Source organism: Aristolochia californica, unplaced genomic scaffold (assembly GCF_029961685.1).
Source record: "Aristolochia californica isolate CCGP_79_NKW_82.1479 unplaced genomic scaffold, dmAriCali1.0.hap1 SCAF_6, whole genome shotgun sequence".
NCBI classification, from domain to species: Eukaryota; Viridiplantae; Streptophyta; class Magnoliopsida; order Piperales; family Aristolochiaceae; genus Aristolochia; species Aristolochia californica.
The window spans coordinates 2903768-2916587 of NW_027182257.1; the positions used below are offsets into that span (position 1 = coordinate 2903768).

General features: G+C 36.6%; 3 protein-coding genes across 5 annotated transcripts; 2 read left to right on the forward strand and 1 right to left on the reverse strand.

Annotated features, from left to right (window-relative positions):
* Positions 1 to 1611: 1611 nt before the first annotated feature.
* On the reverse strand, positions 1612 to 3495 carry LOC137934148 (uncharacterized). The gene is made up of 4 exons (XM_068778395.1): positions 3138 to 3495; positions 2395 to 2587; positions 2141 to 2234; positions 1612 to 2030 (listed from the first exon to the last, which is right to left on the reverse strand). Exons 1-4 carry the CDS (start codon positions 3479 to 3481, stop codon positions 1774 to 1776), a joined length of 888 nt encoding a protein of 295 aa, XP_068634496.1. The 5' UTR covers positions 3482 to 3495; the 3' UTR covers positions 1612 to 1773.
* A 196-nt stretch (positions 3496 to 3691) lies between these two features.
* On the forward strand, positions 3692 to 7872 carry LOC137934055 (large ribosomal subunit protein eL15-like). 3 transcript variants are annotated; one of them, XM_068778254.1, is made up of 6 exons: positions 3692 to 3771; positions 4046 to 4212; positions 5648 to 5845; positions 5935 to 6563; positions 7169 to 7387; positions 7693 to 7872. In XM_068778254.1, the coding sequence occupies exons 1-4, from the start codon at positions 3768 to 3770 to the stop codon at positions 6178 to 6180; spliced, it is 615 nt and encodes a 204-aa protein (XP_068634355.1). In that variant the 5' UTR covers positions 3692 to 3767; the 3' UTR covers positions 6181 to 6563; positions 7169 to 7387; positions 7693 to 7872. The 3 variants fall into 3 exon arrangements, with proteins under 3 accessions (XP_068634355.1, XP_068634354.1, XP_068634356.1); XM_068778253.1 differs by lacking the exon at positions 7693 to 7872 and having other exon boundaries at positions 7169 to 7668; XM_068778255.1 differs by lacking the exon at positions 7693 to 7872 and having other exon boundaries at positions 7177 to 7668.
* Positions 7873 to 9628: 1756 nt separating this feature from the next.
* Positions 9629 to 10093, forward strand: LOC137934319 (phylloplanin-like). Its single transcript, XM_068778602.1, has one exon. The coding sequence runs from the start codon at positions 9629 to 9631 to the stop codon at positions 10091 to 10093; it is 465 nt and encodes a 154-aa protein (XP_068634703.1).
* The last annotated feature ends 2727 nt before the right edge of the window (positions 10094 to 12820 follow it).

The window sequence follows — 12820 nt, forward strand, 5'->3', positions numbered from 1 at the left end:
CATTTATATTTTTATTCGAAAATATGGTGATGCAGGTAGGTGACTTGAGGGAAATGGGCAAGAGCATAAGGAGAGGGTTGGGAATTCCGCCGAGGAAAACTGCCTAGTCCGGATGTGCTTTTCTCATTTTATTGTAACGTGTTTCCTTTTTTTTTTTTCCTCTCTCTCTCTCTTTTATTGAATAAGAATAGCAGAGGAAGTTCTCCTGTAACTTTTGATTGTATTCAGGATGCCCAAAAAAATTGGTCTAACGAAAATGAATCAAAAAAATGATTTCTCAATTCCCTTTCTAAATGGCTAAATTTAGACTTTCGTTTTTTGAGTGCAAGTGATCTCAGTTTATGTATTCAAACTTTTGCATAAGTTTTAACAGACACAAGTATTTTTCTGTGTAATTCATTAACAGTTCATGCTAGGTTTTGAAGGTTTATATGAAGAAAGAAAGCATAATTTACTTTCTGCTTGATTCAATCATAAGCTGCAGTAAACCCACTTTACTGTTCATATTTCAGCAACCATTGCAAACTACTGCCACTGATGAACTGCATGAATGATTAATATTAATTTTTCTGTTTATTGCTTTCTGCATTTCTTTGAATAGAAATATCATGATATATTGTTAAACTCATCTTTCTGATCTAATGGGTGCCATTCATTTAAAAGCTCAAACCAACAACCAAAATCTGCTGGCCATCCTCTACTCACTCAAAGAAATGGTAATGAAGGCAGAGAGCTTGTTCATTTAGTGGTTGTTATCTTCTTGAAGAATCAGGATCTCCATAATGCTGGTGGAAAATACTTAGTGGGACTTGAATTGGATACTTTGGCTTGATTAACAGTAAAACCTAAAGTTAGGGCTCAATTTTTCCCTCCTTTTTTAGAGGGTAGAATTTCATAATAATTGAGGAAGGGATGTCACTTAACTGAGTAGTCTTTTTGTTTTCCTTTTATTCTGGCACTGTTTCTCTACAAGTTTCGATCTTGGCAAAGAAGTTTCATTTACCACCAGCAGCAACTCAGATTGAAGACGGCTCTTCCTTGCTAGTCAAAAAGGCAGTTTTTTTAAATCTCGCGAGGACAGCCCCAAGATTACTCAGCTGAGAAACAGAAATGACCAGATTGCTATGTACTGAATTGCACTGATGTGTGACAGTGAATTTATGAGTGATATTCTCTTGCCTTGGTAAAGTTAGCATCTTAAGCAGCAGAATCCTTCTGGCAGAGTATTTGAGAACTATGGATTGAAATAAATCATGTTTTATATTTTCCGTCCAAACCATGTTAGAAAAATCATCTTCTTTTGTTCTTTTGTTCTTCTGTTTGGTTTGAAAAGAAGTTGTTACTTGGTTGATATCTTGACTGGCTTTTTTGACCAATTGTTTGATAAAATATTCTTTTTTGGCTCAATAAAATGTTCCAGATGAACTTGTGAAGACTTCACAGATTTCTTTTGTTTATTTCACCATTTTCGATCCATTTGAAACCATTTCTTCCATCTTTTTAGGTGGGTGCTTTCTTAACATCTTCTATCGTCCTTACATGAAAATGTGTGATTCACTTCACTTGCTCTATATCTTCTTCTTGCTTTTATATCATAAACAATCGGTAAAATCGATTGAACTTAAAAACCAGATTGGCCATTTTTCATGTTCTACATATAATTGTCATTTGAAACAACCATAAACTGCACTATTATACACATACTTTTGGATCAAAGTGGCTGTAGAAGCTCAACTACAGGAGATTGCCACAGGGCGTGTTGACGAATGGTGATCAAGTCCTCTGGGCTCTTGCAACTAAAACCACAAGAAGCACCATAATGGACAACATGAAGGAGGATCTCAATGTTTCTTCTAAAGGGTTTGCACCGTCTTCCTCCCTTGGTGCCACGAAGAGATCATTCACCAGTTTTGTTATTTTGTCGATGAACTCGATTAACTTTGCCTTGGCACTGCCCAGAATACATTTCAGAATCCTTGCTGCTGGTTTGTCATTGGAGTCATGGGGACTTTCGCTTCCTGATGGACAAGCTGAGTGGACAACAGAGATGAATATTAGTCGGAGGTTTTCTTCCTCTTCCGTAAACTATGCAAAATGCTCCAGTAAGGAGGCACAGTCATGTAAGTAAATCGCTACTGACCTCCACAGAGGGACTGCTTCATTTCTCGCACAACCTCATTCTTCATGACTGCGTCCCATATAGCCTTATCAGAGGACAAAGAGACGACCATTCTCTGCAAAATTGCAGAAGAAGCAGAACAACATTGTTAAAGCGAAAAAAATGATCACCTACTGCATAAAACATGGTTTTATTCATAAACGTCATCGTTAAGATTAGACTAGAACAAAACAATTTGTAATTTGCACAGTCGATTTTTTAGATTATTCTCGTACCTGAACAGATGGATTTATTTGGAGCAAATTGAACGCGGCCATGGCGTTGTCGTATCCATCTAATTGCATTTTTCTTGGATCACGAAGGTGAAGCGTGGGCTCAATCCAATCCGGTTCCGGTTGCGGAGAAGGCGCATGTCTGTTTGTACTGGATGAGTATCGATCTTGGACTCTCGCAAACGAGCGGACGACTCTGAAAGTAGAACATCATCTAACTATTATCGTCGAATCACTTGAAACAAAATGAAAAAAATGGACAATGACGAAACATCCCACGAGTAAGGTGAAGGAGATTCTGTATATTGAGTTGGTTTTTGTTTCGTTTAAGACCAGAAACCTATTGTTCATGTGTTTGGAAATGGTGGATTTGAGTCGGCGAAGGAGCATTGAGGCTGTTTGAGAACGGAGCGAAGAGACGAAGTCCCATTATCGCAGAGTCTCGAAGAAGGGCAAATTTGTCAATTTCTGTGGTACCCTTGTCTGTCTCTTTGCATGTATGCCACTTCAGCTAATACCAGTGAGGCTTTCTCTAGCGTCAGCTCTTCTGGCTTTGGTTCGATTCGGTTGCGAGTTTCGGAGCAAAATTGGGCATCTTATCCACATTTGTGAATTGAAAAGGGATGAAATGAATCAACAAAATGAGCTTGAATTTACAGAATGGTTTCACCTTAACAGAAAAAAATTCATGAAATTTGACGTGAAAAAAGAGGGAAGAGAACGGAGATTCCAATAAGAAAACGCACTGTTGAATTGCAGAAACTGCATCTTCCACTTCGTTCCCGGAGGGAGGATGCCCGAAAACGAACCGCTCAAAGAACTCATCCTCTCCGCCTACTTGATGTTCTTCTTCCTGGTGGATTACCCAGTCGTCGGTGTCGCACAAACAGGAGGAAGAGCGCCAGGCGGAAGCCGCCCCGGAAGTGGCCGACACGGGAAGCGTCAAGGAAGACGACGAGGAGGGAGACGAAGAGGAAGATACGGAGAGAAGGTTGGCGGGCTTCGGCTTCGAGGAGGAGAGGGCTTCCTGGACTCCGCCGACGCCGGCACCCACAGTGCGCCCCACCGACCGCAACATGCCGCCTCCCATTCCTCCGCCCCCGAACGATTTTATCCGAATGCCTCTAGAGGGAACGTGAGACGGAGAGTAGTCTCATATAATCACAAACGCACCATCGTTAAGTCCAAAATTATAGACTTAAGGGTAATATCGGAACCAAATAAAGTTAATAACGGACGGCGTAGATCTGAGGTGATGGACGGCAGAATTAGCCGCTACCTAAAACCCTTTGGTTCGTCCACTTATACTTGGTATCACGAGCGGTACCTCGCGCCTCCTGAACGAAAAACCCTAGAATTGCGTTCGTCTCCGAACGATGGGTAAGCCTTTTCCTTCTCCGATAATCATCGCAACATTGTTTTCTTCTGAGGCGAATTAATCCTTCGTGGTTTGATGTTGTTTGTATTTTAGTAGTATCGTATTCTGCAGATTTGGATTCATGGTACCAGAGTTTGCGTACTTGGTTTTGGATGTATTGTTAGTTCTAGGCATCTTGTTCTGTAGGCGAATCTTATTTTTTCATACCTTGATTCGATTATGGCATTTTGGTGTGGAAGTGGGAATGATAGTGCCGTGCTGTGTTTTTGGCTTCAGGTGCTTACAAGTACGTTTCGGAGCTATGGAGGAAGAAGCAGTCCGATGTGATGCGCTTCTTACAAAGGGTTAGGTGCTGGGAGTACCGTCAGCATTCATCGATTGTACGCGTCACTCGTCCCACCAGGCCCGACCGGGCCCGGCGTTTGGGTTACAAGGCCAAGCAGGTGTATTGCCTTCCCAACTTATTTCAGCCTGTTTATGTTGCATCTTTTGTTTTGGCTCTTTTATATAAATTATTGTTTTTCATGATAAGTTTGTTTCATTTTCGAGTGAGACAGAACTGTTGAAACTGAAATGCTATGTATGAGTAGCATGAGGCTATTAGAAAGATCTGTGAACTGCTCTTTGTTGTTGTTGTTTGGTCATAGTAAATTCACGTAGAGGGAAAGCATTGCTCTCAAATGGTTTTGACTATTTTCAACATGTTTCTCATTGGTTCTGAATGTGTATTCCCAATCCCTGTCTTTCCTGTTTACTCATGGAACTAGTCAGTGTTTGCTCTTTTTTGCCATTCGTTTTTTCTTCAAGAAAAGCGCTCTTCAACCCTTAGAAATTCGTGCTTCATGTTCTGTAGTACTGTTCTGTCTTTCTCATTATAATTGTAATATTTTTCATCATTCATTCCTCTAGTTTTTATTTTGCTATCATGTGTATAAATGCTGTTGTAGTTGCATTTGGCGTTGTTTCTCATAGCTATGTTGTTCTTTTTTCAATGAATAAATTTTCTATGTCAATAGTAAATACCTTGAATAATTGCCTTTAGATCTATTATGTCCTTGATTGTGCATGTTTTATATGTAATTAAGTCTGTTGATCTAGCGTTCATTGATAAGACCATTTGATTTTGACCTTGTTGTTATGATAGTTCTCTTAACCAATCTTGAACTGACTGAAACAGTTACGTATATACCATGAAAAAAGGAAATGAAAATGAATGAGACAATGAGTGCTGACCTTTTCATCTCATTTCTAGCTTTTGTTTTTGCATGTGCATTCTGTTGTCTTTGTTATGTCCTAGTGGACCGAGAGTAACCTTTTTTTTGCAGTTGCATCTACTTCTCCTTTTAACAATAACCACTTGCTATTTCAGTTTCTATTCCAGAAATTTATGCTTGCTTGCATTTGTTATTTTGAACTGCCTTCTACTTTTAATCAATTTTTGAGGGCTAAATAGAATTTTGCCTTAACCATTATTTATTTGATTTAGGATTGTTGAGGGTGGTGTTCTGGAGTTGGTTTTTTTCATTGTCCATCTAATACTTTGCACTTGCTGGGACATTATTCAGCCTGGCTTGATCATGTTGTTGTATAAGCCTTAGAGCAGATATCTACTGTTATTTTATTTAGTTGCTTATAGTAAAATTGCTATTTAGATAAGATATTAGACTTACATGTAATCACTTGTGTTTCATCTCTGGTTCATGTGGCTGCAATTTCTATTTGTGATTTTTTTTATTGGTGTTCTGCATCCTTTCATTGCTCAAATCTCCCAGATTCTGTTTTCTGAATTTATAATTTGTGGTGTTGCTCATGAGGAACTATTTCTAAAATTAAACTTGTTATCTTTCATAAATTGATACGTGCTGATTTATTCTTTAGGGATTTGTGATCTACCGTGTCCGAGTCAGACGTGGTGGACGTAAGAGGCCAGTGCCAAAGGGTATTGTGTATGGGAAACCCACTAACCAGGGTATTACCCAACTCAAATTCCAGAGGAACAAGCGTTCAGTTGCAGAGGAGAGAGCTGGACGGAAATTGGGTGGCCTCAAGGTCCTCAACTCTTACTGGGTCAATGAGGTAGCGAGACTCTCTCTATGCTGTAACATTGTTTTCCTTTTGTTGGTTTCTCCTCGTGTTTGGTTCTGAGATTTGTTCTCTCTTTGCAGGATTCTACTTACAAGTACTACGAGATCATCCTTGTAGATGCTGCTCACAATGCCATCCGCAATGATCCTAGGATCAACTGGATTTGCAATCCTGTACACAAGCACAGGGAGCTCAGGGGTCTCACATCCGCCGGCAAGAAGTACCGTGGTCTCAGAGGGAAGGGGCACCTGCATCACAAAGCCCGTCCATCTCGAAGAGCGACTTGGAAGAGGAACCAAACCCTTTCCCTTCGCCGTTATCGTTAGACATAGACAAGACTAGTTTTACTGCTCCCTTCTAAAGATTAATTTGAGGAAAAATGGAGTTTTCCTATCGCTTTTAAACTCGATAGCATTGGCAATTTTTTTCTCCTAATTTGTAAGAGGCATGTTATTGTAAGATTACGTTCAAAGTCATCCATTTCATTAGAGTTCCTTGTTATTGAATGATCTTATCGTCATCTTATATTAAAACGTGTTTCAAGAATAAGCCAGGTTATTTCTTTTATAAGATAGAAGGTTATTTTTCCGAGATTCGAATGAGTTCATTCATTCACCGGAGTTGAGGGTAATGAAGGGGCGGGAAGAGGTACAGGGATGTCGATGAATGGACGATGAATTCTAAACGAAAGAAAGATTCGGCAGAGAAGGTCAGTTTTCCTTTGTTTGATTCCATGTTTGGATGTTTCTTTTCTGAAAATCAGTGAATCAAATTGCTCTTTTGTTGCACTCTTCCTTTTCTGAGTTTTTCAACTCTTAGGATAGGAATCGACTTTGTAGATCACATTTCGAATTCTTGCTGGAATTTTGAATAATTGGCTTCCATTACTGTTTAGTGGTAGATGAATCTGAGAGGCCTGTTGATCCAGTACTAGTGGAAAGATGTTTCAACTGGCTGGAGCAATGGATCCCAAAAAGTAGCGGGTCCGGGCCTCCACCGTCATTGGTGGCTCCTAACAATCGATTGTATTATTGGTAATGCGGGTCCTGTTCAGAAGATATGCCAAGTCTTTGTTGTTTTCATCGCTTCTGACGTCAAGATTCATGATGCAAATCATCTCTTCTCAATGGCAATGCATTTGTTATTCATTTTTTTCTTTCACTAGTGTAATTTATAAGAATACTACTTGATATTTCTTTACCGGGTAAGGAATTAATGGACTCGTTTATCTGATGAATAACTGGATTTTCTTTAATACAAGAGAACGAACATGGATGAAGTTGGAATGAAACCTGATACTTGTCTCTTTAAAAGACATGCAGGGGTTCAAGAGACGATCTGGATGGAGCTGTTTTCATTAGAAGATTAAAACTCTCTTTTTTTCTTCTCTTTCTATTGGAGAGTATAACATTCACCTAGTCTTGGAGAATGTTATAGATTCCAGAGAGAAAGGGAAGATAAAAGATACAGTTTGAGTTCATGAACCGGCACAAGTTGTCCAATATCTGCTGGCAATTCGGATTTTTCCAAGAGGCAAGAGTTCTACTACTTTGGAGCTATCAACTCTGCTCTTCTTTGTGAGGATATAAAACATGTTTTTAGTCTACCAGAATCTTTGGATAATTTTCTTTTGCTTCTCTTCTGCTGTATCTCTTTACTGCAAAGGCTACGTGCTAGGCAAATGTGAATGGTCTAACTTCCATCTGGTCATACTCAGAGACATAGTTGCCCACCGAGTGGCTGTGACTAATTCTTGACTCATATTGTGTAATCCATTATTTTCTTACTGAGATTGGATTGGACCGTTGAACTTATCATACCTGAACAACACTCTGCAGTTGGAACTTATCAGACCAGGACTGGATGGTGCAGTTGAACTGGAGACCTGATCTTTTATCCAGGTCTGAATTTTTAGAACTTAGAGGTGAAGAACATAAAACCGTAGTTTTCATGGTTCGATCGATCGGTTGGAGAGTGGGCGATCTTGGGTGGATGTTGAAATATTTGTTTGTATCGACCGGGCCGTGGGGTTGTTTTCCTAAGAGGTTCGAGCCTTTTAGCATAATGGTTTTAACAGAGGATGTAAGATTCTTTGTGGTATCATAAATCAAGATTTTTTTTGTATGATTTTGCACTGAATATATATGTTTTATTACCTTTTATTTATTGTAATAAAATATAATTTATATGTTAAGTAATAAAAAATCATATTATAATCGATTTAACATATTTCATTATTGATTTAAGATATTTATAAAAAATAAGTATTGGAAAAAAAATTTGTTTTTAAAAATCTTATTTGTCGGTACCTATTTTATTACCTTGTATTTATTTTAATAAAATTTGTATATTAACTAATTAAAAAATATATTCTGATTTATTTAACACCTTTCATTATCTTAATATATTTTTTTAAAATTTAAATATTTTAAAATTCGTTTTTAAAAATCTTATTTATTGCACATGTTTTATTACCTTCTATATATTGTAATAAAATATAAATTTTATAGATTAATTAGTATAAAATTTTCAATTTAATTTGATTAACTCTCATTATCCTTTGAAGAAATTTTTTAATTTAAAAAATATATTTTAATTTTTAAAAATCTTATTTATCTACACATGTATCATTACCATATTTTTATTGAAAAAGAATATAATATTTGTAAATAAATTAGTAAAATATTTAATTTTAATTTGATTAACACCTTTTACTATCTACAGAAGATATATTCTAATAAAAAAAATTAAAAAAATATTTTAATACTTAAAAATCTTTTTTCTCGCATCGTGTTCATTTCATTTTATTCAATGTAATAAAATATAAAAAAATTATTAGTTATTTAAAAACATCTTTTTTCTAATGTAATTAGCATATTGCATTTTCAATTTAAGATATTTTCTAATTGAAAATATATATTATAAAATATTATTTTAGTTTTATAAAATATTATAAAATATCTTTTTAAAAATATTTTTAAAATTTGTAAATATCTTAAATCGATATTCATAGTTGTTAATAAGATTTGAAGACGCTTATTTTTTATAATTAATATACTAATTTTATATTTTATTTCATTAAATCGAAGGTAATAAAACGTTTTTTGATAAATAAGATTTTAGAAAACATAAATTATTATTTAAATTAGAAAATATATTAAATCCTTAATGAAATGTATTAAATAGATTAGAAGAAGATTTTGAATTAATTAATACACTAATTTTATATTTTATTATCGTAAATATAAGGTAAGAAAACAAGTACCGATAAATAAGATATAAAATTTAATAATCATTAGAAAGAGTTTTTATAGTAATTAATAATCAAAATTTATATTTTTATTATATTAAATTGAATACTAATTGGATTAACCTAATTAAAAGGAGGGTTTATAATAGATCGAATATCTACACGTACTTTCTAGCATGCAAACCGCCAACACTTTGAAGCAACTGAACGCATGAATCTGCACTCATCCTTCTTTCCTTTTCTGCTCTGGAATTATTTTAATGAAGTCGTCCTAGACTGAGACTAGATCCACCAAGTCCGCATAATTTATGCCTTGGATCCGATCTCGTTTCTCTACTCCGTTTAACGAAGCAAAACCTTCCACTTGCAAAAAGAATACGGCCACTGGGTTTCATTTTCCGAGGTATTTTCTGTCGTGATTCTCCTTCTGGGTTCTCTATATAAAGCTACGCACCCTTCTTCTTCTTCTTCACAGACTACTTCTCCATTCTCGTTCACGTAAGAGCTCCTGCAGTAGTGCAATTATGGCTTTGATCCCTTCTGCATTCCTTCTCGTCTCCCTTGCCATTTTCTCCACCGGCGCCCCGTCAGCCGCTGCTCTTCTCTTCAATAACGACCCTATTGCCGCCGTGGATGTGAGGGGTGTTCTCTACTGTAGCATCGATGGAAACCTACCAACGCTTGGACTAGCCTCAGTCGTCTCCGGTGCCCCCGTCGATCTCCGCTGCCCCAATGGCTCCCTGACACAAGTGGTGAAGACCGTGATAACCAGTCCCACCGGCGCTTACATCTTCGCTTTCAATACAGCCGAGGTCCTTCTCTTTGATCCTGCCCAGTGCTCAGTTGAAGTCAACTTGCCGCTGCTCAACTGCGACGTCTCTCTGCCGACTGGCATCCTGAGGGCACCCATCCGTGTTCTTGGCCTGCTCGAGCTTCTCCTTGGCAACTTACTCTACGGCCTCGTCGGCACTTTCGTCCATATTCTCTAGTTATGCTCGTAGCTAGGAACCCTCGTTAATAAGACTGCCTGGAGCTCTCCCCTTCTGTTATCTTCTTCAACCTTTACGGAGCTGCAGGTCCATGTAGCGTCTTTAATACTAAAAATAAGTGTATCGGTGGAATAATAAGAAATGGACCTGGTTTCAGGTGTTTTACAGAATCAAACTTGTTAGATAGGTCTTTATTTGATTTTCGAATTACATTTTACGTGCATGGCATAATGGTTAATCAAAAACTTTACGTCCTGATCCGCCCTCTATGATTTGCAACCAAATCAACAATATCGTCTTTCTATTCTGTTTGTTTGCTAGCTTCTGAACCAGAAGCGACCTGGTAGACTGATTGGGGACGACGATGTTCTAAGCATGTAGAGTGGTTAATATTGTTTAGGAATCCGAAGACGTACTTTAGCCTATTCCATGCTTAATTAACCTGCTTAAGATTCCATCTAAAATTATTAAATCTAATGGAACCTACAACACTAATGTGGGATTTAACCAAACCCCTCCTTATGCCAAAGTTAAGAGCAAATTGCTCTTCTAAAGTAGGACTCGAGAGCAATCCTGCTTGTATCAATCCACCAAGGTTCACACCGAACCTTGGAACATGATCCACTAGCTATTTATAATTACTTATGTTTGAACAAACCCAAAATATTTTGAATTTTGGAGCACTTGGGAATGTGATTTGTAAATCTCAATGCAAAGTATTCTTAAGGATTTCTGAAGTTTCAGCTCTTAAAAATGTGGGTGCTTATTTATTTTTATTTTCACTCAAAAGTCACTTCAATGGGGTATTAATAGAGCTTGGAAAGCCACTAGCTGTTTTTTGGCCAAGCTAACTTGAGTTTTGTGAGCATGCAAAGCTTCACATGTCTATTTTTTAACTCGGGCAAGATAACGTGTCTTCAAGTTCCTTTTATTTTGTTCACTCTAATATTTGGAGCTTGTTAATGTACCGAATAGTTTCAATTTAAGTATTTTGTGATATTTGTGGATGATCATACTCGAGTAACTTAGCTTTAATTAGTGAAAGATTTATCAAAAGTTCTCCATCTTTGATTCCTTTTGGGTTGTGCTTGAAATTCAATTTGACAAAAAAAATCAAGTTGTTTGATCTAATAATGTTAAGGAATATTTCTCTTCTCTGTTTATGATAAAAGAAAGGTATTGTTCATTAATCTTCTTGTGCCTAGACACCCAACAAAATAGTATCTCTGAAAGGAAAAAGAAGCATCATGTCGAAGTTGCAAGAACTTTTAGGTGGTCCATGAATGTTCCTTGCAATATTATTGGTTACGTGTTGTTTTCACGACATGTTTACTTATTAGTCAAAGGCTTTCAAGTTTTTCACAAGACAACACAACTTTCTCAAAATTATTTATCAATTCATCTCCAATTCCACTTCCCCCTCTTGTGTTTGATTGTGTTTCTTTTGTGCATAATCTTTTCGCCATTAAAAATAAATTTAGTTCCAGGGTAGTAAAATACATTTTTATTGGCTACTTAAAAAAAAAACAAAAAAAAAAAGATATTTGTGTTATCCCCCTTCTATGAGGAAATCCATTTTTCAGTTGACACACATTTTTTGAAGATTAACCCTTCTATTCCAATAGTTCTCCTCTTGGGTTTTAGTCTTCTACAGAGATACCAAGGCCTTTTGTTCTACCAGACCCACACATGTTACATGATGAGTAGACTCCTTCAAACTCTTGAGACCTTCTCTCCCATTGTTGATCACTCACCTATGATGTTCCCGAGGTAAGTACATCTCCATGTTCTCCATCAATGTGCTCATCATTTGGTTTATACCTACACTATGTTCATCTCCTCTTGGAGATTGGTCAACCTCATGAAAATCATTCAAAAAATGCAATTATTCATTGAATAAAATTATTAATTGATTGGTTGATTGCGTGATTGATACATAAACTATTTATACAAATCTTTGTTTTGAGAAAAAAAATAAAAAATTTAAAAAGGGTAATTGGCTTTCCTCTTGAGTGTTTCAAAAAATGTGGTGGAAAAACTTTTGAATTTTGAATTATCCTTCATCTCTTGAGTCCTCAATTTTAGGATCTTGGTCGATTCTATTTGAGTGAGAGGTTGTAGGATCTTAAATAATATGTAGAGATGATTGCGTAGAATTCTCTCCATATTATATGTATCTTGAGAGATGGATGATCTTTGTTGTGGGTCACATGAACGAGTGATTATAGAAGACTTTCTAGAAAATAATTTGTCTTAACTTTTTCTCAAACAAAATGATAGTCAATCTCTATGAGTTTACTGTGAGAGATAAATGTGTAGCACTCAAGTTATCACATAGAAGAGTAGGAGAACGAGATGAGTAAATGGGTAAATCTTTTGGAAGAAATTGGATCCTTGTAATTTCAACGCAAGTAGAGGCCATGGCCCTATATTTAGTTTTAGTTGTAGAGCATCTTGTTAAGGGACAACCAGCCCAATTTGCATTAGAAAAGGTAAATAGATCTAACAAGGTTGAAATGCGATATTTTAAGTACTAATTTCGCCAAGGTGATATGAAACTTATTAGGGGAGTGCATGTATTAAGCAACTAAATTAATAGAATATGAGATGGCTAGTCTCGTAAGGGTTGGATATTGAATTGCTCCTATAAGACTGATAATGTGTGGGATAAAAAAAAAAAGGGGTTTTGGAAATCAATTTTTGTATTTGGGGTAATTGTAGTCACTG